At 40.3% G+C, this 26,363-nt stretch overlaps 1 protein-coding gene across 3 annotated transcripts in view; it reads left to right on the top strand.

Moving 5' to 3' along the window:
* Nucleotides 1–26,363, top strand: part of PDS5A (PDS5 cohesin associated factor A) — a 174,483-nt gene that overhangs the window by 146,883 nt on the left and 1,237 nt on the right. For 2 of the 3 annotated variants that reach the window (XM_034771311.1, XM_034771312.1), the window contains exons 23-33: nt 3,125–3,261; nt 5,363–5,486; nt 5,763–5,967; nt 6,489–6,603; nt 12,362–12,494; nt 13,167–13,286; nt 15,222–15,284; nt 17,933–18,078; nt 19,484–19,589; nt 23,969–24,324; nt 25,671–25,975. In XM_034771311.1, the coding sequence (XP_034627202.1) occupies nt 3,125–3,261; nt 5,363–5,486; nt 5,763–5,967; nt 6,489–6,603; nt 12,362–12,494; nt 13,167–13,286; nt 15,222–15,284; nt 17,933–18,078; nt 19,484–19,589; nt 23,969–24,324; nt 25,671–25,866 (1,701 nt within the window). In that variant the 3' untranslated portion in view covers nt 25,867–25,975. Of the gene's footprint in view, nt 1–3,124; nt 3,262–5,362; nt 5,487–5,762; nt 5,968–6,488; nt 6,604–12,361; nt 12,495–13,166; nt 13,287–15,221; nt 15,285–17,932; nt 18,079–19,483; nt 19,590–23,968; nt 24,325–25,670; nt 25,976–26,363 lie in introns of those variants that run through there. The other variant, XM_034771313.1, reaches the window with a different exon arrangement.

The raw sequence follows: 26,363 nt of genomic DNA on the forward strand, positions 1-26,363 counted from the left end.
GAAGAGCTTAGACAGCTGCCCTGCTGCTTCCTCCCTCCTCCCCCTCCCCCCCCCCATGCTACAGGGACACGTGGAGAGTGCTGCTGCCAGGGGGAATGCTACTTCCTCGCAGTCCCTGGAGCCTCCCTCCCTCCTAGCGGTCCCCAGAGGCTTCTCCAGCCCCTTCATCCATCCACTTCCCTGCTCTAACCGGCCTCTTTCCCTACCCAGTCCGCTTCCAATCACCCACTTCTGCCACATCCTAGCCTCCCTCCATCTCACTGGGGCTGTTATTTGGAGTCTCTTTTTGGTCCCTCCTGCTACCCGGAGCCTCCTTCCTGCCCCTCTGCTATCTCAGCCCCCAAAGGGGCATTGCACCGCTAGCTGGATCATAGTCCAACAGCTTCACCTCCTGGCTCTGAGCTCAAAAGTACTCACACACACTCACACACTACTTTGCTGCCCAGATCCCAGCCCATACCCATTCCTCTTCCCCCTGTCCCATCTCTACTAGTTGGCTCAAATGGGGACAAAGAGAAACACTTGGAGGGGGCAAATAGCAATGCCAGGTGGCTCTGGCCCGCCCCGTGCATCCTGGTTTCAGTTTAAGGAAATAAGGTCACCTAACACTGAGCAGGGTGGGCGGGAGCTTGGGGAGACAATTGGGGAGTTAGGGGAGGGAAGCTGGGGGGGTGAGCTTGGCCTTGATTATACGTTGACCAAGAAATTTGGACGTTGACAAAAAATAATTGACTACCCCTGTTATAAGGGACCAATCAAAGTGAAGTGGCCCATTAACACCTCTGTAGTCATAGGGCATAAAGGGGGTGGCCTTGGGGCTCTGAACTTTAGCCACCAGATGGGGCTTGGGGCTTCAGCCGCTGGGGTGAGGGGGAGCTTGGTGATCCAGCTTCAGCTACCGGGGGGGGGGGGGGGGGGGGGGGAGGAAGGAGGCGGGGAGGTGGGTCTTGGTACACCAGGCTTCAGCCCTGCAGGGTGCACTGGGGCTCAAAGCTTTAGCCCTGGGGGGAGTGCTGGGGCTTGGGGTTCCCCGTGGCTCTGCTCCTGGTTTCAAGCCCGCAGGGAGTACCAGTGCTCTGGGCTTCAGCCCCACGGTTCCAGTTTCAGCCTCACAAGGGGTGCCGGGACTCATGGCATTAGTCCTGGGGGGAGCGCTGGGGTTCTGGGCTGTCTACGGCTCTGCTCCTAGTTTCAGTCCTTCGGGGGCGCCAGGACTTGGGGTGCTGGCTTCAGCCCCATAGGGAGCGCTGGGTCTTGGGGCTCTGGGCTTCAGCCCTGCAGGGAGCGCTGGGACGTGGGGCTCCAGGCTTCAGCCCCTCAGGTTGCTCTGGGGCTTGGGTATTTGGGCTTCAACCAGCAGGGAGCACTGAGGCTCCGGCTTCAGCTGGGACTCAGGGCTTTAGCCCTAGGGGGGAACGCTGGGGTTTGGGGCTCCCCGTTGCTCCACTCCCACTTTCAGCCCAATGGGGGCACCAGGGCTCAGGGGGCCAAGCTTCAGCTGTGGAGCCCTGTGGCCCCCTGAAACTGGCTCATGTACCCCTGGTTGAGAACTGCTGCCTTGGAATATGTGCTAGCTATTTAGGCTAAATTATCTGTTTTATCTTGTATTTAGCTATGACACTCTGAGTACCTTTCACAAACCAGAAGAAGAGCTTTGTAGATCGAAAGCTTGTCTCTCTCACCAACAGAAGTTGGGCCAATAAAAAAAGATTTCCTCACCCACCTAGTCACTCTAATACCCTGGGACCGACATGGCTAGAACAACGCTTCTTAAAACTAAAACTTTGTCACTGCTTATAGTATTGTAGCTTATGTGGCCATAGAAATACACACTGTTGCAATGTCAGTGGAAATTGTGCAGTGAGGTGTTCTGTCCTATCTTCTGGGTATTCAGTATTCTGAATATTAAGCTTTACTTTGTTTTATGCAGAGATTCAAATTACTAGTTCTTCTGGTTATAAAGGTATCCTGTAAACTGATGCACTGTCATATTACTGAATCTATAGGCAGACCAAGCTGAAATAACAACAGAGTGTGATGAACTCCTTTCACCCATCTTTACAGGATATTTAGTGTGAACCTAATTATAACTAAGGTTAAGATTCTGTCACTGGTATTTTTAATAGAAGTCAGGGACATGTTGTGGGTAATAAAAAATGCACGGAAGCGCATGAAGAGTCGACTTTTACTAAAAATACCTGGGAGGAGGAGAGAGACTAACAGTTGGGGAGCGCTGCCTGGAGCTGACCTCTGGCAGCTGCTCCTGTGGCAGGGGCTGACTGCTGCTGCTCCAACCCAGGCTGCTGCTTCAACCCTGGGACTGACCACTGCTCCGGCGGCCCCAGGCCTGGCAGCTGCTCGAGCCCTGCCATTGTGGAAGAAGTCCCGAAGGTCATGACCTCTCTGACAGAATCGTAGTTTTAATTATGACCATTTCAGAGGTGAATGTCTGGTTAATGGGTAGCAACTTTTTTTATTGGTAGACTTTTTTATGAGGTATAGGAAGAGTCCCTACATCTAACCCCACCTCTATGTCTATGATATTTTCCATTTTCATGCAGTAAAATATAATCTATATTCCTCTGATTTTTTCTACTCTTTGATAGGATTGTCTTTTTTGCTGCTATTATAAAATGTTCAGTAGAACCATCCAGAAACCATTTTGCACCTCTTCATTTATTTCCACTCAACTTCTGTATCAAGTTCATCTTCACCTCTAAGGCTTTGGAAATTTCTCCCAATGTCTACAGAACATCTCTCCTTTCTTACTATTCCACTTCAAAGTCTCTTTGCTTTATCCCAATCTCCTTGTCTGTCTTCCTTCTGTATTCTTCTCTCAGTTCATTTTTTCTTCCATGCTGCATCCCCATCCCAATATGCCATGCGTTTATCCATTCTTTGCTTAAATACCTGCTTCTAAAACCCTTTTTCAAGCAAGGAACTACATCCACTTTTCCAGATGAATAAAAAGTTTACTACTTCATTTTTTTCCTTTTTAAAGTCTGCATTTTATTGAGCAGTAGCCTATACAGATTATAATTTGATTACAGTAGATTTTGGTGTTTTATTTACCTTAGTTGCTATTAAAATTACCAATTTGTTTTCATGTGTTCATCTTTAATAGGTGCAAGCAATTAAACTTTTGGTACGCTGGCTCTTGGGTATGAAAAACAACCAGTCTAAATCTGCAAATTCAACACTCCGGTTATTATCAGCTATGTTGGTCAGTGAAGGAGACTTAACAGAACAGAAGAGAATCAGGTCAAATTATGTTTTTTTCTTTTTCAGACTCTTCCATCTATTTTGTTGTAGAATTTCAGTGAATATTATGAATTTAGGGTTTTTTCAATAGCTGAGGAAGGATTTTTGGCAGGATTTTACAAGGTGTGCAGAGAACAGGATAATGGGGCAATGTAAAACAGCTGGTTAGGGAGTATGATTATAGTTGCTGAATGGCATATATATAAAAAGTATGTGTGTTGCTACCCCTAATCTAAATTTAATAGCAATCTAATCGGAACCCTGTAGACATCTTGATGCTTATTAGAAAAGACCTCTGGGAACATCTTTCCATTATTAGGATTGATTGATGAGCTTTAATATGTTTAAGACCCTGGCAGCTTCTGTTGGAGCTCCCAAGGATGGGATCACTTCATACCTCCAATCAAATAGACCATAAATGGAGAAACGGAGGAAAGGGAAGGAAATCACTGGAACAAAAATATTACAGATTCCACTCTTCCAGAATATTTTTTTGTAATTTTGTTTTTTTGTAGTAACTAAACTCTCATTTAAAAAAAAATAGCCCTTTTGGTTGTGAAGAAACATTGATTAAAGAATACTCTGCACTTCTATAAAGCCTTTCTTCAAAGGATCTCAGAGACCTTTGCAAATATTAATTAATCCTGACAACATACTTGTGAGATAGGATTCCTGTTTTATAGATGTTTTGTCTGGTGCCTTGTTTATTCAGCTAGTCATTAGCAGAGATAGGAAATGGTGTCAGTGCATGGGTTCTATCTTAATTATGATGGTTACTTCTCCGTTAAGCCAGCCTTGCAGAAAGATATATTCAGACAGACAACAGCAACAAAATGCTAGTTCCACCCCCTCAGTTAACTTCAAAGCCTAAATATACATTTCTATGTACATGGTAATTTCGAAGGGCTCTCTGATACCATGATTACGTGCCCCTATATAAAAGTCTAGATGGGATAAAACCATTTAAATTCATAAATTTGGAAATCTAAGTAACAAACTACAAATGTGGTATCTTTCCTCCAGCCTTGAGGATAGCCATATGTGTACTTTTTACTGTTGCTAGAGGTTTCTGTTACAGAAGGCCCCATCTTGCCAGGAAATCCACTTTGACAGACCCCCATTGACTTCAGTAGATTGGAATCCACCTTCATGATTTTTGTTTGGTTGGTGGTTTTTTTTTTGTTTTTTTTTGCAAGATCAGACCTAAGTCATTGTCAGGAGTGATAGGTTTGCCCTGGATCATTGCAGTCCCAAGTCTTTTACAGAACTGAAGTGGAAACCAAAGACTTACAGTTTGAACATTTGGAACATTGTATGCCTAGACATTTATAACTTTTTAATGTAGAATTTAATGTTAGGTGAGAAAAAGTTGGATGTTATAGAAAAACTTTATCTGATCATTTGGTTCTGGGATTCAGAGCCACCAGTCCAGACTAACCTCTTTGTTTTTTACTGAGCCCATCAATCAGTGTGCCAATGACCAGATAATTTTGTTGGGAACTCCTTCCCTTTTATGGTAGTCCAAGTCTCCACTTTCTGTTGAGAGCTCCCTCTTCTGATTCAAGGGAAGAAAAAATTGAAGGAAGTGAAAGTTGTCAGCAGGTGTGAGAAAGAACTGTTAAACTCTACAATCAACTAATATTGTTCTAGGATGAAAAGAGGAGTATTTTACTTACGAGCATATAATCTTCTGGCAAGTTACAGCAAACAAGTAACTAAAAAACAAACCCTGGAAAATACCAACAATAAGCTTGAAATACTAGATATTACACAGTGGAAAAAATAATATAAAAATTAAACCTGCAGTGTCAGCCTTTTGGAGTCAGTATAGCAGATGATGCCATGAAAATCAAAAACTTAAACTAATTGATTCTTTGAACTTCTTATCAAACTGAAATAATATTTTAAGGAGAAAAGAGTCATCTTCATATGATTTCTTCCTAACGAGGTTAGTTTAGATTAAGAGCCTAAAACCATATTGCTGACAGCTGGTTTACAGAGGTTCTTATTCACAATTTTTTAATTGAGTGGTTTTGTAAAAGAAGGAGAAAAAATACATAAAAAATTTGAGTATAATGATTTTTCTTTTATGTTTTTGTAGTAAATCAGATATGTCTCGTCTCCGACTGGCTGCTGGTAGTGCCATAATGAAGCTTGCACAGGAACCTTGTTACCATGAAATAATTACCCCAGAGCAGTTCCAGCTCTGTGCACTTGTCATTAATGTAAGTAACTGCTCTTGAATTATGAAGTGATGGTTAACAAGACTATATTGCATCCTCACCACAGAGCTCTTGTTGATGCTAATATTTGATGTTTCCCTTTCTGCAGTGCAGCTTTAAAAAAAAAAAAAAAAAAAGTTCTGAACACTTCAAATATCACATTATGTCTAGTCATCTTTTTAAAGTATGTCCCCTAACTACCGAGTTTTAGATTTTTCTGTTACGTTTAAGGGACTAAGATTTTTGTAGTTGCACTGTTTTGTGTTTTTGCTACTACAGGATGAGTGTTATCAAGTGAGACAGATATTTGCTCAGAAGTTGCACAAGGCACTTGTGAAGTTACTGCTCCCATTGGAATACATGGCAATCTTTGCCTTGTGTGCCAAAGACCCTGTGAAAGAGAGAAGAGCACATGCCAGACAGTGTTTGCTCAAAAATATCAGTATACGAAGAGAGTATATTAAGCAGAACCCTATGGCTAATGGTGAGTACTGTGTTAAAATGTATTCAGAGTGTAAACTTTGAAGACTAAACTTTATGAGAAGCTTTTAAAAAATTAAGTAAATGATCTTGTCTAGCATTTTGCACAAAAGTATGTTTTCATGGTGATTTTTTTCTGGTTCTTATGGAGCTAGTGCAACAAATTTAATTAACTTATTTTGTCTAGCAGTTCCCTTATCCTCTTTATAAAGTATTTTTCTGTACTCTACCAATAATTATATTTTTGAATACAAGTTGTTACCTTTTTAGTTAAGATAGCTGTTCAAATCAGTTTTTTTCTTCTACAAAAATAAAACTGTCAAGTTCTGACTTGTTTGGTTTTTCTTTTTGTAATAAGATGAAACAGCTTTACAGTATTCTTGATGCATTAAAACTTGCAAGCTAATATGTGGATGTATCAAAACTTAGCATTGCATATTCATGTAAAAACAAATTAACTGAAATTCTGGGGTTCTTATTCTCTCTGCATGTATATTTAAGTTGCTTATATGTTTATTATTCCAGAAAAGCTGTTATCTCTGCTGCCTGAATATGTGGTACCATATATGATTCATTTACTGGCGCACGATCCAGATTTCACAAAACCTCAGGATGTTGATCAGCTTCGTGATATCAAAGAGTAAGTATCAAGTCAGTCCAGAATAATTGAGACTAGAATAATTTTTCTGTGTTTGAAAATGTGAAGATGAAGCCATCACTCTTATTATGAAGGAGAACTATCAATAAAGGCATTCTATAGATCTGTTTTCTTAGAAGCAAATAACTGATCTTGGAACGAAAGCAACAGCTTTCTGTTCAGCACTGTGTTCTGAAAGCTGAAATAGCAAAAGACGTTTCTTCACAAGTATAATAATTTAATAAATGTTTTAGGTTTTTTAAATGAAATTGATCATTTTAGATCCACTCACTCAGGCATATTTAATCCCTGGAAAATGATACAAGGACAGCCATCTTCCGTGCACGGTGTTACAGACTGTAGATAACTTTTTATGCTGCTTGAAGAACTCTGCTTTGTAGAAACTGAATATTTTGTAATAGGACATTGTTTGTTCTGATTCTCAGTTCTATTTCACAGTATTCTGTTTCCTAGGAGTATTTGTAGTATTCCCAGAAAAGTTGACACCATTAGAGTTACTATGTAATGTGCATGAAAACACTTAAAATTGGTATTTCAAAAATTATTTAAATTGTACATACAAAATTATTATTAATTTTACTAGGTGTCTGACACTTAAATTGAGAAAAATAATGACACTGGGAGATTGATGCTACTTCATCCTTCACTTACACAGTTGTGTGTGTCTGTGTAACTTACTAGCATCCTACGATCACCCATTGCCCTGAGATTCCTGCTGTACTTAAGTAAGGCAGGCTGACTGCATCTTAGTATTGTTAGAATAATTTGTTATACATCATGACCTCATTTATCATCTTCACTGGTTCCTACTCTGTACCTTCTGCATCATGCCATATACCTGAAATAGCCTTTCTATTTCTTTTGAAATACACCATGCTTCCTCTGTCTCTCTTCAAGGAACTTTTCAAAACACATGTATTCCATTAAGTATTCCAGCTCTAATGGCTGCTCCCCGCACCCCTGTGGGTACGTTTTGCTTTTTCCTTGGGTTTTCATTTTGTGCCTTGAGACTTTAAGACCTTTAGGACAAAGGCCTGTTATCTTTCTGGCACTGACCTTCTACTGTAAAGCATGGTATAACTATGTGGTGCTATAGAAATAATAAGCAATAAATTACTAGTATAAATAGCCCAATCCACCCATTTCCTCTTCAGTCTTTTTTGCATCTTTCACCTAGACATGTGTAGGGTGCCTCAGTCTAAACCTGACTTCTGAGTTGCCTGACTCTGTGCAGAAAACAGAGGTAGCTGAAGACTGTTCTACCACAAGCTCTGCTTTTTATCCAAGACTTGCCTGCCTCTGGCAGCAGCTGAAAGCACTCCCATTTTCTGGAATGTACTTTCTCACCACAGATCCTGAATAATAGTGAAGATTTTAATTATTGGCTGTTTAAAAGTACTCCTCCAAGGGAGTATTAATTTGTGCACAAAGCTTTTCTAGGACTCCCTCTTAGAGCACTCTTACATGAATTCTCTTCCCACACAGTTCATCACAGAGTAGCTGAACAAAAAAATTGACCACTCCAAAAAAAGAAAAACTCCATTCTTCTTTGAGTACCTATGGGTACTCCACTTAAGGAGGGAATGTGCCCCACATGCCTTTGATTGGACACTTTTGGTACCAGTGCCCATTCGGTCTGCACATGCATCCTAGCTATATACCTGTACCGAGGGCATATAGAACTGTGGCAGACAAATCACCCTCAGTTCCTTCTCAACCACTTCAGCCTGAGAGAGAGTGGCTAGTGTTGCCTGGTTCTTTAGCTAGCTTACTCTTTCTTAGTTTTAGTTAGTTAATTAGGTTAGCAACTAGGTTTTGTTTTGTTTTTTTAGTTGTCTCGTTTCTCCCCCCCCCCCCCCCCCCCGAAACTCCTACTCTCTTCTTTTCTTCTCCTCATCACCACCCAGGCTATCTCCTTCCCTTTGAAGGTACATTTTCTTCCTTGGGACCTGCTTAAATTCTGAGAGTGTAAACGTTGCCTCACTTGATTGGAGTCTTTCCCAGTTAGTGACAGCCACTCTCACTGTATCACTGCTTAGAGAATACTCACATTCCATCTATATGCAAGATAGGCTCAATGTTCGAGAGTAGGTCTAGGAAGAATAGGGAGATAAAGTTTCATCTCTTCATGATCTGAGCAGACACTTCTGTCGGGATCATGAGAGGGAACTCGACAACTATACTCAGATATTTCACACCAGGGGCTTCTCAGAAATAAATCTTCTTGCCACCGCCGCCAACAAGAAGCATAAAGCTTGTTTGAGAGGTTATCTAGGTTGTCACTTCCTGTTGTATACCTATCCTCTGACACCGCTCAGACCTCTCTGAACTCTACTAAAGTTCACCTGACAGCTGTCATGATGTTCCATTCCCCTGTGGAAGGGTTCTTGGTATTAGCTCATCCTACGACTTCTAGGTTCATCAAAGGATTATCTAACCTTTTTCTGCCTGTCAGGGAACCCACCCCAGCATGGGATTTGAATTTGGCCTCAACTGTCTGAGGACACCTCCCTTTGAGCTGTTGGTCAGGTGCTCAGTTTCACAGTTATGCCTGACAATGGCATTCTTGGTGACTGTCATCTCCACTTAAAGAATCTTTGAGCTAGGAGCTTTGAAGGCTGATCCTACTCAGGTTTTTTTTTAAAGATAAAGGTCTCTCTCTGACCACATCCCCAATTTTTACCAAAGTTGACCTCAGATTTTCCTATCAATTAGATACTTCATCTGCCAGTCCTACAGCTTAAACCATCTGTCTAGGTAGGAAGCTGCTCCTCATATCTTGGATGTTAGGAGATGGTTAGCCTGGGAGTTGGTCAGAATTTTAGGGTGTCTCCCAGATTCTCTTTCTTTCGCAGACAGAGATAAAGGGGTTCTGGTGTCCACCCAAAGACTCTCCAAATGGATTTCGGGTTGTATTCTCTCCTGCTACAAAGCTGCTGATGTTGAGCATTGTCTTAGAGGTATATCCCATTCCACAAGATCTCAGTCTACCTCTGTGGCCCTATTGAAAGATGTACCTGTTACAGAAAACTGCAAAGCTGCCACATGTGCTTACAGCCATACTTATTCAAAGCACTGTGCCTTAGTGCAGGCATCTCAGGCAGATGCTGCCTTTGGGACTGCTGTCCTGCTGATGGTCTTAGACGAGGGGTAGTCAATTATTTTTTGTCAAAGTCCGTATTTGGTCAAGGTATAATCAAGGTCCAGACCCGCACCCAGCTGTCCTTCCCTAACCCCTCGATCGCCCCCTAAATTCCCCAATCGCCCGCCAGTTCCCTACCTGGAGAGTAGAATGAACTTATTTCCCTACACTGAAAACGGGACATACAGAGCTGGCCTGAGCAACCTGCTGTTACCGCTAACTCTCCACCCCCAAACGTTTCTCCGTGCCCCCAATTGAGCCAAGTAGCAGAGATGGGAAAGGGGGGAAGAGGAATGGGCTGGGATCTGGGCAGCAAATCAGGGTGCGTGTGAGAGTACTTTTGAGCTCGGAGCCAGGAGGTGAAGCTATTGAACTATGATCCAGTTAGCAATGCGATGTCCCTTTGGGGGCTGGGATAGCAGAGGGGCAGGAAGGAGGCTCCAGGCAGTGGGAGGGACCAAGGAGACTCCAGATAGCAGCCCTGGGGAAATGGGGAAAGGCCGGGATCTGTGTTCCTTGTAAGCTGTGTGCTTGGGCGGCCATGCAGGAGAAATTTAAGTGCCCATGCGCACAGCCGGCAGCATGTGGTCAGGTGCCCTTCCCGCCATGTTTCTCTGTGCTACAGCTGCTCCCAGGAACCTCCTGCTGGCTGTGGGGAGGGTAGTGGGGGCTGGCAAGGGAGGGAGCTGATGTCAGAGTGTCCCCCTGCTCCTCTACCCCATCTCTGCAGAGCAGGGTAGAGGGGACAGCCTGGCTCAGGAGGTCTCAGAGCTTTGGAGGTCTGAATGGCGAGTGTCTAAGTGCCTTTCTTAAAGAGACAGTGCACTGTTTCTGAGATTTCCCCAGCAGCTAGCACGCTCGTGCTCTCTCTCTCTCTCTCTCTCTCTCTGCCCATGTACCCCATCTCCACAGAGCAGGGGAGGGGAGACAACAGGGTTCAGGACAGAGCAGGAGAGCTTTTAGTAAGTGTCTTAAAGAGACAGCTCATGGCTTTCCCCAGCAGCTAGCGCACACACTGTCTGTCTCGTGCACGCGCGCGCTCTCTCTCTCTCTCTCTCTCTCTCTCTCTGTGTGCGCATGTCTCACACACACCCTCTGTCTCTTTCACACTCAACTCCCAACACATACTTGTATTGTTGTTGTTGGTACTTTTTGGTACTTCCTGCAATGCAATGCACATCTATTCTCTGTAATTTTATTCTTTCAAAGTGTTATTTTAGTGTTTTGACTGGTCTATGCATTTCATAAGTTTTATTTCTCTTACACTTAAATTTAATTCTTTGAGTAGTGAGTTCTAAAATGCCTAATCTATCCTGGATGGAGTAATTATTCCTATTGTAACTTTTTAAAAATATATATTCTGGGTTCTAGTCATGGCTGTGGGAGAGGAGTGTTGGATAGTGGCTAATGCAGAGGTTACCAGCTGGATAGGCAAGCACTCTAATTTGGCTTGTTTATTCTGAAAGGCAATGTGGCTGAGACTTGGGTCTACCATATTATAAACCTAGGTTCTATTTTCATCCCTTCCGGATGTTACCTTGTGCAGCCCCTCAGTTAACTTACTTTTAAATTGCTGAGGGAGGCATTGATGCTTGCCTGCCTTCTAGTGTAGGAGTAAGAATTATTGTTCAATAATAAGGCTTGTGAAAAGCTTCTTGGCTATCAGATCAGTGCACTTTGCCGAAAGGTACTTTGTGGGAGAGTGTCTCTCTGTCACCTAGGAGGAATATTGCCTATGTTTGTGATACGATGGAACAGGCAGCTAGATTCAACCAAAATGTGAGACATCTGTCTCCATTATTGGGAGCTTCTTCAGGGGTGATGGAACAATTTTTAGAGTCAGAGTGCTAAAAACCATTGAATAGAACTGTAAACCCTGAATATGATGAAAACCATGTATTTTTTTTGCTATTACTACTTCCAGACCCCCAGCACTGGTAGTTCCAGTGCCCCTGGTTTGCTTGTTACATCAGCTCTCTGTTAAATATCCTTTCTTTTGCATGATAGTGATAAAAGGATATATACAACAAGGAGAAATTGTCAGTAATCCATCTTCTTTCTTCCCTTCATTTTCTCTGATATTTTTTTATTTTGTGAAGTTAGTTCATGGAAGTGAACTAATTAAGGAGAAAGTGAATGAGTTGGACTTTTTATATAGGCCTTGATTGAGTCTTTTCCACACAAACAGTTACCATAAAATTCATTTTTCATGCTTCTTTAATCTAGAGTTCACGCAGGGCTTGATCCAAAGCCCATTAAAGTCAATCCAGAATAGTTAGTTAATTTTGTGGTACAGGTATTTCTGTGTAGTTTCAAGTTAACTTGACATTTTAAGATCTGTAAATATATATGTGTGTGTTCTAAACTGGGTTGGTGGTATTAAAAGACCTATAAATTCAAGCATGAACCACACACGGAATTTAAAACATATATGCCATTTACAGATTTTTAAATGTCAAGTTTACTTGAAACTATACTGAAATACCCCTGTGCTCTACAAGATCTAATAGAAGAACGTTTTAAAGATGTTGCTATTCCTGCTCCACATATGGAGATCACAATATCAAACATGGTATTTAGTTACTTGTGTTTCATTAGGTGCCTGTGGTTCATGCTTGAAGTTTTAATGACAAAGAATGAGAACAACAGCCATGCCTTCATGAAAAAGATGGCAGAAAACATCAAGCTTACCCGGGATGCTCAGTCTCCTGATGAGCCTAAGGCCAATGAAGTAAGAAATATGATTCACTTGAGGAGTGGTGGTTGAGAGCAGAAAGGTTTCACCATCAGATGTACAAGACGACACACAAGATGTTAGAAAGCGCAAAACCAGAAATGTTTATTGTCCTCTAGAGAGAACGTTAGTTGTAAGCAATGTACATATGTTACTTATCTCCAGGTTTAAAAAAAAATTGTTGATTTTAGCAGTGCACAGCAGTAAGCTAAGTTGAATAAATTGCATTTGTTAAATATTGTCTCCTATTCAGTGTTAATTGTTTCACTACAGCCCTGAACTTTTAGTTGCATGTAGATGTTAGACAGTTTCTTCTCTGTGGAAATAATTTAACATGTATAACTACTATGAATGTCTACTGTTGGAGTAAGAAACTGATTGGTGTGTTTGAATGAGCAATAGCCATCAGATGTGCTTTATATGTCTAAGATATTTTTCATTATTCATTCAGAAGTATTTTATAGAAAATAAACTGGGAACTACAGAGAGGGGCAAGGTGTGATGAGGAGCAAAGCATGCTGTTAATTCTTTAAGAGTAAAATATGTTCTTAATAGCTGATACAGAATTATTTTTGCTCATTGATTATACATTTTAAGAGTACATTCTTGCTACTCTTACGAAAATTATAAATAATATCTAAAACACTGTTTCCCTTTTTTTCCCCTCAGAAACTCTATACAGTATGTGATGTAGCACTGTGTGTAATCAACAGCAAGAGTGCTTTATGTAATGCAGATTCACCAAAGGACCCCGTATTGCCAACCAAATTTTTTACGCAACCTGAAAAGGTAATTTCGTTAATTCATTTTCTGGGAAGAGTAATAGAAATACTTTGTGACTTAACTTTCCAGGCTATATCATAATTTAAAATACAGATTTGGGAGGAAAGCTTGTATTTGTTATAAAAAGTATCTGCTTATATAGCACAAATTGTATGCTAAGCCATCTGTCCATCTTGAGCAGTTGCAGCTAAAGTTGTTCGTTACCAGGTGATAGTTATTTAAAATACTGATGTTTAACTGACATTGACAGGACATTGTATTAAGGAGTTGTGCACCTGCCAGGAGGGAGAAATGAAAAATCCAAAACACAAAGAGAAAGAAATGGAATACAAAGCTGGCAAAAAAGTATAGAGAGAAAACTGATAGATCAGTGATTACATTTTAAAACATCCTACATATATTTAATTCTGATAATTGTTTGCTATAGTGCATTTAAAAAAAATCCTTTTAATATAATCTTTAGCCTCTTGGGATTTAAGATTTCCTTGGGCAACCTCATTGTCACCAGTAGAACCCTGTATCACACTATCATAATCAGGACATAAATTGCTGAAGTAGAGTAAAATTAATTCTACAGGATAGATTTTAATTTCTGGTTGTGCAAGAGAATACATCTTAAAATTTCCAATATCATAAACAGACACCCCTTCCAGAGCCTGATATTTCAAAAGTTAAATGATGTAACTTGGTAGTTTACTTGCATCATTATGGAGTATCAAATACTATAGTGATACAGGCCAAGTGAGCATGTAGATCAAGGGTGGGCAAACTTTTGGGCCTGAGGGCCGCATCGGGTTTTGTAAATTGTATGGAGGGCCGGTTAGGGGAGGGGATTGTGGCCCGGCCCCCGCCTCCTATCTGTCCCCCCTCCCAGGACTCCTGCCCCATCCAACCCCCCGTTCCCTGATGGCCCCCCTCCCCGGGACCCCTGCCCCATCCACACACCCCCGCTCCCTGTCCCCTGACCACCCCTGCTGCCCCATCCAACCCCTCCTCTCATTCCTGATGTACCCCTGCCCCCATTCAACCCCCTGTTCCACCCAACCCCTATCCACACCCCCTGACCACTACCCCGAACTCCTCTGCCCTCTATCCAACCCCCCCTTGCTCTGTGTCCCCTTACCGCGCTGCCTGGAGCACCAGTGGCTGGCGGTGCTACAACCGCGCAGCCCGGCTGGAGCCAGCCACACCGTCGCCACGCAGCACGGAGACCGGTCAGGCCGGGCTCTGCAGTTGCGCTGCCCCAGGAGCTCACAGCCCTGCTGCCCAGAGCACTGGATGATTTAGTTGGGGATTGGTCCTGCTTTGAGCAGGGGGTTGGACTAGATGACCTCCTGAGGTCCCTTCCAACTCTGATATTCTATGATTGCACCAGCGGCGGAGCGAGCTGAGGCTGAGGGGGAGGAGCTGGGGCTAGCATCCCGGGCCAGGCGCTCAGGGACTGGGCAGGATGGTCCCGCGGGCTGTAGTTTGCCCACCTCTGATGTAGATAGATAGATTTGCATTATGATTGACTAGGTTGATACCTATATATTCACAATCAAAATGAAATAAGATTACAACTTTCAGTTTATAAAAAACACTTCTCTTTGGTCTTCCGAAACAAATAATAATGCTACACACAACATATACAACAGGGAAATCACTTTTGCTTACCTTCAAGTTAATACAAAAAATTGGGAATCTGGAATTGAAGTGCGTGACTGCTGAATACAAACTGTGCAGTTCTGAATACAATTTTTTTGTGCTTTATTAGATTAAATCTGTCACTAGGAAGCTATATAAAATCTTAAGTATAGTTTCTGAAAATTGGAAAGGCCTCAAGACTGTTTGATGACAGCAGTTTACGTGACAAAATAAATCATTCACACTGACATAAAAATAAAACATTAAAATAGAGAAGACAAATGCAGATTTAATTACTATCCTTTTTTCACGCAGGACTTCTGTAATGACAGGAATTATATTACAGAAGAGACAAGGGTTCTTCTTTTAACGGGAAAGGTACTGTATGTTAATTTATTGTAATAACTTTTGATTGCACATGATATATAGCGATTAATAGGCATTCTAGTTTTTCATTTTCAGAGAAATCACTATAGCAGTTCAAAAAGTGTATTACCAAGTTTGCAATTTTAATAGTTATACATAGGTGCAAGAATTGTAAATTGCTAGAAGGCTCAACAAATGCCTTTAATTTGACACTATTTTCAGAGGGGAGCAGGGAACAGGGCTTGCTTGCTATCTTTGCATTGTCCATCCTTGCACTGACAAAAATCTGTGGGAGGAAAAATAGTAATTTATCATATAATTGCAAGTTGCCTCATAATTTGTACACACAAGGGTGCAGAAGCAAGGTTGAAAATGCTTAATTCTGGCATTTACTAGTTTTGGAGGCCTTGATTTTGTGACCTTGTAAAATGCAAAGATCTTGAGAACAGCATAGTTCACACATTTCTCATTTAAACTTCATTTGCATTTGCTACTTTACATACTTTCTTCCATGTAGCTATAGAGTACTACATAATTTACCTTAAATTTTGTTTAGAGTCCAAAACAATGGTTTTATAGTATTTGTGTACATGATAGTTATGAAACACTGCCTACATTTATAACTTAAATAGTTTTCAAATTTGATTATTGAAATGTTAATATTTGAAACAAATTTTCACTGGTTGTATAAACTTAGGGTTACCATACGTCCGGATTTTCCCGGACATGTCCGGCTTTTGGGGGCTCAAATCCCCGTCCGGGGGGGAAATCCCCAAAAGCCGGGCATGTCCGGGAAAATCGGGAGGGAGGGAGGGCTCGGCTGGGGCCTCTTTGGCTGGGGTCGGCGGTGCGGGGTCGCGGTGCCGGGCGTGCGGTGCCGGGCCGGGGTCCAGGGACGCAGTGCCGGGCCAGGGGCCAGGGACGCAGCGCGGGGCCGGGAGCTGGGGGTCCGGGGCCGGGAACCGGGGTTGCAGGGCCGGGCCACCGGGGGCCGGCAGTGCTGGGTGGGCCAGGGGTGGTCGGCCGGGGCCGGCACCCCAGGGCCCGAGCCGACCCAGGCTGGAGCTGCCGGGGAGCCAGCCTGGGCCGCGCCTCCTCCCCCCACACTCCCCTTTACCTGCTTCAGGCTTCCCGCGAATCAAATGTTCGCGGGAAGCAGGGGAGGGGGCGGAGTTGGGGCGTGGGCGGGGCTGGGGGCGGGGCCGGGGCCCTGTGGAGTGTCCTCCATTTGGAGGCACAAAATATGGTAACCCTAATAAACTGAGCCCTTCAATTCTTTGATAGTAGTCATTCATCTAATTGAATCTTCTGGAAACAGCATTGTAGCTAGCAACTCTTGCTAAATAGGGGACATATTTTTCTCACTAATGCAGCTCTAAATACAGTAGCAGGCCTGGTTTATTTTCTGTTGCTTAAGTTATTTAACTATTACTATTTTACCAAACCTCTGAAAAAATTAACATTTATTCAGTGCCCTAACATTTTAATGTTCAAGTTTATTTCACTTTCTCTCAGTTCAAATTTCAGATAGATAAATGGTATATTATTTTTATGATAAAACACACAACTCTAACTTTCAAGTAAACTTAGTGCACTATTTGTTCCAGGGCAGTGTAACTACCGGTCCATGTGCTTAGTGTAACAAACTATTTTTATGCAGGACATTAGCATGTTATCATGCCGCTGTCTCAGCCACTGGCCCTGTGTGCACTCAGTATAAAAATAAACATCCTGTCTTTCAGCTTTGCCCTGGTTGCCTCCTAATAGTTTAGTTGCCTCCCTGCCACTAGAGGCTAAAATTCTGCTGGTCAGATGGCTGCCCAGCATCTGTGACATGGTTTTCCTGCTTGGTTTCCTGTAAAATTAACCCTCAACTCCAGAGCAGTATGGAGAGAATATTTTTATTTAACGTGGTCTAGAAGGAAACCTGAAAACTCACTGGAGAAGCAGCTTTATGCCAACCATGCTATAAAGAAAATGCCCTAGCTTCCCACAGAGTATATGGTCCACCTCCTTTTCCTATTTAGGCACCCTGAACAAATAGATTACCATCAGGCCCATCGAAACCAAAAATACCAACCATGCACCAGAAGTCCCCAAAAGACATGATATAGAGCAATTGATATTTTACATTAGCTTTCCTTACGCTGAATTAGGAGTGTTCAGATTTCCCATTTTCTTGGACCATGAACCTAATCCTACCCTTCTGCTGGGAAAGTTTGTATTTATTTGCCCACAACTTGTCTTCTACAGATTGCGAGTTTCTTCTGCTTTGTTTGTGTAGTTATAGCAGAATGCTGCCACCTTCATAAGGTTTTTTGGGGCCCCCCAGTATGATATTAGCAGCCTATGGCCATTTGCATGCCTGATATGCAAAGTTCCCTGAATAATATTTTTTTTTATAAAATCAAGCGGAATGGAACGTAGCAATTGACGACAGCTGTTGTGTTAGGCATTTGTGGGAGGTCTTTCCTTTTATTGCATGTTGCTAGTTATGATGGGAATTATGGCTGCAAGTGGAAGGGATTATTTAGTATAATAGTTGTAAAGTTAATCCTCACTATACCATAGAAAATATTTTAAAAAATTGTTGGTGTGTTTTTAAAATTCTTGTTTGTATACCTTTAATAAAAGCTTGACTAAATCTCTGTGCGTTTTAGCCAAAACCAACTGGTGTATTAGGTGCAGTAAACAAACCATTATCTGCAACTGGAAGGAGACCTTATATTAGAAGCACAGGATCAGAGACTGGAAGCAATATTAGTGTAAACTCAGAGCTGAGCTCTCCTGCAGGAAACAGATCAAGGTACATGATGTTTGTTTGTTTGTTTGCAGCTATTTACTTCATTTAACACTATATACTCCTGTGTTTGGGAAATAAGTGTTTTGTTTGTATGCCATTGTACTGTGCTGAATTTGAACAATCAGGAAATGATACTTCGCATTTTTTTATTCCTATAACCCAGGGTTCTTTATGGGCACCCTTGTGATCCTTTTTTTTAAAATAGCCAGGATAATTGACACATTGAGAGATTGTGAACTGCGCAGTATCATACAGCAAGTCAGTGACGTAGACAGGAATAGAATCTAAATCTAACTCTCTGCCCTGTTTTCAGTCAATTAAACCACAGATGCATCTCTATATAATTGATCTTGTACCATGTACATGACCATGGAATCTGAGCACCTCGAGACAACACTTATCAATCTCACTAAACTAAGAGAATTTTCTTTCTTGTGTACACTGTGCGCATTAGCTATAATAAAGACAATTTAGATCCAGATGGATTGCAAATGTATTTTGATGTCATGTGATTGAACACTCTAGCTACTTGTTTTTAATATTTTTCCATCTGAAAATATATTAATAAACCACTAACAAGAACATTGTTGTGTAATTAGATTCTACAACCCACATGTTTCTAATATGAAAGAATTAAGATTAATCACGTAGCTTAATAAACAATAAATATAATTTCTCTTCACCTTTTAATAACTGTAGTGTCCCAGTTAAAACAAAGAGTTTTGCTGAGTAAGCACATTTAAGTCGATATGTAGTTTAATAGAAGGCTAAAACAAAATGATATAAATAAATGTTGCTTATAATATGTGACAGGAAAATGCTTTATTTTCTAAAGTATATAGGGCCAGATTTTGAAAGGTAGTGAAGTGCCTAACTTCCATTGATTTTTAAAAATCTGCCCGAGAGAGAGAGAGCTTGCACTTTGAAATTTTAAGGTTGAGTTTAGCTTGTTTCATAGCTGATGAACTTGATAGGCTAAATGGTTAAAGAAAGAAAGCCGAGTACAACCAAAGGTTCAGTTGTTTCATAAAATTGAAGTGTAGTACCACTTCTATATCAATTTGGAATGTGTCCCTCAGCTAGGGCAAAGCTTGGGTGGTCCTGGGGTACACACAGTAATGACTCTGAATATTCTTACTACAGTATGTTTTGTGAAAAATCTCCCCTCCTGGAACAGCGGTGTGCAAGTTCCTGGTTCTGATTAATATATTTGTTCCTATCTTCCAAACTGGTGACATCACACTTGAATGAAAGTTAATACTTGCCTGTATGGGAAACATTCTGATAAGGGGAATATAAAAGTGAAGGCAAGTGATTTTTTTCGACTTTAGTCTGCGCTCCTGCCTGTCTGCGTTGTTAAGAATTAAAAAATAGTTGCATACATGATTGTTCTTAATTCCTCTAACAGGGAACAGAGTTCAGATATATCAGAAACTGGGGTCAGTGAAAATGATGAAAATCCAGTGAGGATTATTTCAGTCACGCCAGCAAAGACAGAACCTGTGAAAAATAAGGTAGATTTTATACTTTTAAAGGTGAACACTATCTTTATAGCTAATCTGGCATAGAAATTCATTTAGTATATACCAGCATTTCCTAGATTGTCTCTGAAAGAATTGATGCCTCATCTCATTCAATGTAATTATCTCATTTTCTTTGTCAGACCATAAAAAGACAGCTCATTTTCAGAACAACTAATGATTTTTTTCAGACAAATGGATAGATGGCATGTATTGTCAAACAGTATAGACTAGAGTTCTTCATATTTTATGAAATACCAATGGGGGAGTGGAAGGGAGTACAATGGAACCTTCCTGTTTCCCATCTTTTTTTTTTTTTCAGTTTGTTCACTGTTTTAATATTTTAAGTTAAGGTTATATCCAGTGTGTTTGACTATTTACATTTGATAGATCTGCTTGATCTGTTAAATATGTGGTCAGAGATTGCACTCAGTTTAATAAAATCACAATTAGCGATTCTTGAGAGGAGAAAGGAATATGCACAACAGCACAAGAGTTAAGTAAAGAGTATTCTTCCCAGCATTACATTTCTTTGTATCTACTGCATTGTGCCACAACCAAAATAGCATTTAAACTTTGATTTTTTTAAATATTTTATTTCCTTGAGCTTTTTTTAAAGAAAAAAAAACCTTTCTCATAGAATAATTTTTTTAAAAAAAATCTAAGGTCAGTGTTGCCTGCCCAGAACTGGGCCCCGAGATGGCAAACGGGTTCGTTGCCCGGTGTGCTTGGCACCAATAAAGACACCGAGGGGAGAAAGCAAGCCAAGTTTATTTCAGAGCTCTGAAATGGCACTAGGAGACCAGCATGTCTCAAATCCAGTGCAACAAATACAAACAACTTTTACCTTTTATACTTCAAACTGTTTCTGTGTAAGCCTTTGTTCTGTTACTCCCTCTTACCCCTCCCACCCCTCCCTTCTGTAGCAGTTACAATTAGAAAAGTTCCCATTCGTCTGCTTATCTTTTGGCCTTGCAAGGTCTGTTTACAGCAGCTGCCTGCTAGAAAAGCTGACCCTTACATTTCTGCTTCAGCATGTAAGCAGTTAGCATAGAAGTAGGTGAGAGTTCACAAGATGGAGTCACTGTGGTTCAGGTAGGCCCAGAGCAGAAGAGCTTCATCGGCACTTTTGGCCTTCCACTCTCCCGAGTTACCTGGTAGCTATGCCTAGTGACACCAACATCAGTACTACGTTTTTGTAATTATTGAGAAGGGAATGGATAGTGCTAATTTTATGATGTAATACATATATTCATCCAGTCTGTCAAGTAAATATTTAGGTAAAGATGAAAGCAGGCATTTCAAGTGCATATTGTGGAAGGAGGCTAATCTTTATGTAGACAAGGTTGAAGATACTGTCATGTAAGATCATTTATGACATCCTACCCGCACCTTCTCCAAAACTGAAAACAATCTTTCTGAAATTTCACAATCGTAAGTTTTTTGTCAGGGTGGAATTTTTCTGTAAAGTTGAGACAAATTGGACAAGGCATATGGGAGACATGACAGTTCAAAAAAGTAAATGTTCCCACTTTTTGAAAAAATGTCTTTGGTTGAGATTTTCAAAGCTATACGGTATTTAGGTACACCGCTCCCATTGAAATCACAGGGAGTTGTGTAGCTAAATTAAATAGCTGGATTTGGAAATCTCAACCCTTACTCATTTGCTTCATCATGATTCCAAGATGTCTTGCTCAAGGGAACACCAAATTTATTCTAAGCTGTTGGCCCTGGTGAGAACTTCAAGATAATTTAGTTATTAAAGACAGTTTGTGATCCTGTGTCCACATGTCTATTTTTTTAATTGAGGTGATCTACACCAACTGAAAGTTAGCTTCCTAACCTGTAAGGAATGTATTTTACAGAAACATATACTAGGAAGCCTGCATCCACACACAAGTGTGAGGAGGGAAGAGTAGGTTTATAGCCAAGAATACCTGAATTCCATTCCCAGTGCTCCCATTGCTTGACCTTAAAATGTTCCAGTTATGTAGCTCTTGACTGCTAAGGAAAACTAACTAGGATTACCCAAATTATACCAATAGTGACTAGCTCAAAGGTCACTACGAATAAAATATTGCCTAAGGGGAAAAATAGTTCCCAAGATGTATATGTTTTTTTTCACACGTGCATTTTATAGAATCTGTTTAATCTCTACCCTTTCTTTCTGGTAATACATTTTGAATCATTTGTAATCATGCTGAATTATTTCCCTATATAATATACATTATATATATAATTATTGTTACTTAGCAGTTTTTAGGGCGCTTTCAAGAACAACTTATATATAACCATTATGACCAAAATATAGAAAATTAAAGTTCTTCCCAGGCACTACCAAAATGCCTCATATGAGACTATTTAAAAAAAAAAAAAAAAAAAACACCCAGGAAAAAATAGAAAAGACTCTTACCATGAAGTTTTTTTAGCCATTTTTAAAGTAATAATGGAACGTCTAACAAGAGAGAAATCCTAGTTTCAGACACCGCATCTATCTTATGATGAATGGTTTTAATGGATGTGTTTTAAATTACATGAGATGATCAGGTGCCACTTTGATAAATGCCATATATACATTTTTTAAATAGCTAAACAAAAACCTTTTAATTTTTCATTCTTTAAAAAAAGGAGGCAGGGAAATTAGCACTGTTTTCATGTGTCTGAAAAACCCTTGGAAATATATGGGTTTATGAGTTTTATTACTCTATAGCAGTGGTTTTCAACCTGGGGTCTGCAGATTTCCAAAGGGATCTGCACCTCAATTCAAAATTTTTTAGGGGTCTGCAAATGAAAAAAGATTGAAAACCACTGCTCTGTAGCAAAGTAAAGACTAGCAGATATTTCATGATGCCAAATTAATATCAAATGGAAGCAATGTCAGCCCAGCAAACAGCCAGATGGTTGCTCTGATTTAAAAATAATTAAATGCTGATTTCTGATTGGCTGAACCATAGACCGAGTCTGTTTCCTAAAACAGCAATAATTCAGCCTTTTAATAATGGTTATTTTACAAGCATCTAAGGTACATTCCTGATGAACAACCTTTTTTTTAACCAATTGCGTGTTTACAACTTTTGTAGATGAACTAGTGTATACAGCCCTTGGCAAACTCAAAATGTTATATTAATATGTGACAGATTCACAAAAACATATAATCTGTATTACTTAGTAGAAAGTAAAGAGATGGTGGCAGAATTATGAACTTGGCGATGAAGTTCTTTTATAGGTGCCATTTTAAGTTCTGGTGGCATCAGAGTAATTTTTCTTTTTATCTCTGGTATTGAGTAATTAATAGTACTTGTACTGCATAAATAAGGAGACGCAAAACCATCACAATATTTTTGATAATCTGAAGTTCAGACTTGTGTGTTCTATTCATAAGCTATCTGCTAAAAATGGCCCCAGCTACAGGGACCATTCAGCTCTACTTGTATTTTTACCCATATGAATAACTACAGGTTTTCAAGGTACAGAGGAAATAATGTAAATAATTTCACTGGGTCTGTTGCCATGGTAGAGCCATGATGTTAACAGTCATCATCTTAAGTATGCTCCTTGAATACTCCTCTCTCCTCCTCCATGTGAGATTTGCTGGAGAAGTGCTGGCAACTGTTCCAGAGGCCACTGATTAGATGGCCACTCACCACCTCTCCCCTTCACCCATGGATCCATTGCACAGCCCTGCCATATGTAAGAGAAGAAACATCCCCACATGCACACAGGCATTGCTCCTTGTTCCTAGTGAACTTGGCAAAACATGTGAGGATGGGAGATTCCCCGCATTTCCAGTTTCCATCCCCCTCACTTCCCCAAAACCTATTTTTTTGTCATGGAGTGGGTTCTGGAAGGGATTTTATTTATTTTATTGTATTTTATTACTACTACTACTATCACAGCTTTACTGGAGGTTGGGCTCAGAAATCCATCTACTAAAGTAAACCCCCTTTTTGCTGCACTAAAGTCTTGTTTCACTGGAGACATTGCTTACTGCCCCTCTAGTAGATCTCCTATTGATGGGCAAAGAGCCTGTGAAGGAGCATGCTTTGTAGGGCCATGGTGAGAAGTGAGAGTGTTATAGTCCTACCATGATCTTAGTTACTTTCAAAATACAAAGAAGGTACTCTGAGACTGAAAGAAAGTGCATTGTATCATACATTATAAGTTTCATGTATTAAATTTATTGCAAGCAAACTATGCCAAACTATGGTATGTTTTTTCACTAGAACCAAGCCTACCCGCTGGGTGGGTGTTTGTATGATTTGTTGCATATCTGCTTCAGAAATTTATGCTTTTGTCTGAGGTAGATAACAGTTACAGCTTGGCTTTTGGGGATCTTGTTTTTGCTAAGTAGGAATTTTTCTTTTCTTTTCCAGGAGATTCATTCTGATCAGGCTACACAAGGAAACATTAGCACCGAACGTGGAAAAAAAAGAACGGCAGTGGCAGCTGGATCAGAAAACATTCATCAAAAAACAGAAGAAAAAAAAGCAGATGAATCAGGACCACCAGCCCCTCCCAAACCTAGGAGAGGGCGTCCACCAAAGTCTGAATCTCAGGGCACCACAGTAAAAAATGATGAAACAAATAAACCATCTGGCAGGGGAAGGAAAAGGGCAGCAGTCAGTCAAGAGAGTTCAGGGGGTTTAGAGGCAGGTAATGCCAAAGCACCAAAACAGCAAGACATAGCAAAAAAAGCAGCACCAGCACAGAGACAAATTGATCTACAAAGGTAAAAATAGCATCTTTCCTACCTCCAAGATATATCCTGAGCTTTAGAAGTAATGTGTTCAACAAATGGTTAAACACTCTAACCAAAACATTTACTAATAACCAGCATCATGGTTCAGCACATTGCATTGTGAAATATATTTTTTCCTGGTGTATCTCAAGACTAAACCTATGTATATGCTATGAGAACAAGGTTCAGATCACTGAATCTGGTATATCAGATGAGAAACCATATCCTCTTTTTGTACAATATTATTTCTTGAATGTGGTGCTTCCATTGGCATCATCAGCATCACTATGTCAAAGAGCTAAGAGTGTTGGAGTTGGGATTTTTCACTCCATTTACTAATGCAAATATACATGTGCTCTAACTCAGGACCCTGCTCTGGTCAGTTGACTAACAAAAGTTAAAAGCACTGTATCTTTGATGAATGAAATAATTTTTAAAAAAACATTTGGGGTTTGATGCTTGTTTACTCCATGTCCTTTCTTGAAACAATCACCTGTCTAAAAATATAAAAAAGCAAATGGATAACAGAAATTGAAACTGTGCATTCAGCTATTAGTCTTTGGTAGAGCCCTTTTTCATTCTCTGTATACATGCTTTGATTTATGCATTCACTGAATGGTCTTTACATTTGAAACCCAACTTCATACACCAGAACTAGACAGTCAAAAAATCTGAAGAATTGGCTTAGCACAACCTTGGATGCCTATCTCCAAACATGTTTTAAATGTGAGAACCTTTAAAATGCAAAAACATGCCAAGTAAATTAATGTGCTCAAAAAACCCTCAACTTAACCTGAAATAAGTATTTGAGTAGGTCTGTTAGTAATTTACACAACAAGCTCTTTTTAAAGAGCTTGCAGAGATCATAGATTAAAAATAATTTAAAAGTGGAAAAAATAGAGCAAGAAATTAATTTTTAATAAGGAAGAGGCTGCATCTTGAAAGCAGTCCAAAAATCACCTGGGCATGATTGTAATCATTATTGATATGAGATGTCATATCAGAATAGAGGAAATCATGTCTGTGACGGCATCAACCTAGGAAGTGAAGGGATTGCCGACTGAGACTCTCGTTTCTAGTTTTCAACTAAATTCTGTTTATATAGGACAGAATGAGATCTTCCCCAGCCTTCCCATCTCACAGCAAGACTGATACAGATAATAGGCTCCCAAACCCACAAAGGGTCATATTAGCATACAGTCAAAAAGAATCTGTATTTTACACTTTTCCTTGAAATTCTGTGGTATTTAATTTTGTACATACTTAAACAAGCCATGCAGTATGTATAAACTCAGCGATTCCTAAAGGAATGTCAAAACAGTGTTAACATTTTTCAGAAGCCAGATGCTGGGAAGTGATGGAGATTCACTCTTGGAGATAGAATCAAGTCCAGGATATTCATCAAATGATATGGATCTTTTTAAAGCCTGTGAGAGCAGCCAGGAAGACAATGAGGATACAGAGCTAGCAGAGGGAGGCTTCCTTAAGGTGCAGCAGGGATTTATACAGGGCTATTTTATATTTTTATTGTAGTTTGTGCAGTAGAGAAGCAAGGAATCCCATTTTCCTGCTATAAAAATCACCTTTGAGTGTGAGACATATCACAAAATCTTAGCTTTTTAGACTATAAGTAATTATTTGTGGATATCAGAAAAAGTATTTGCTGGGTTAATTGCTTTTAGATAAGAGTTCAGTGAATAGGCTTGAATTCTTAAAGCATTTGTTTTAAGTTACTCTCCCCATTCTGCTGCATTTATTCAGTCTGATTCAACAAGAGAAAATGCTATTCAATTATAGAAATTAAAGAATATATCTATCTTCATTCAGGTTTCTGTATCACAACTTTTGGTTAAACCATGAAAATACCCAGTAGGGAAATGCAGACTTATTGAACCATGCTGAGCTAGTTCAGAAAGAGATACAATATAGTGCTGGAAGATTAGAAGCACAAGTGAAGAGTCAAGCATATTGTTGAAACTTAAATGTACGCATTGGTGAGGGTGGCTTTTATGGTTCAGAAGTAACTGAAT

Source organism: Trachemys scripta, chromosome 5, assembly GCF_013100865.1.
Source record: "Trachemys scripta elegans isolate TJP31775 chromosome 5, CAS_Tse_1.0, whole genome shotgun sequence".
Lineage (NCBI taxonomy): Eukaryota > Metazoa > Chordata > Testudines > Emydidae > Trachemys > Trachemys scripta.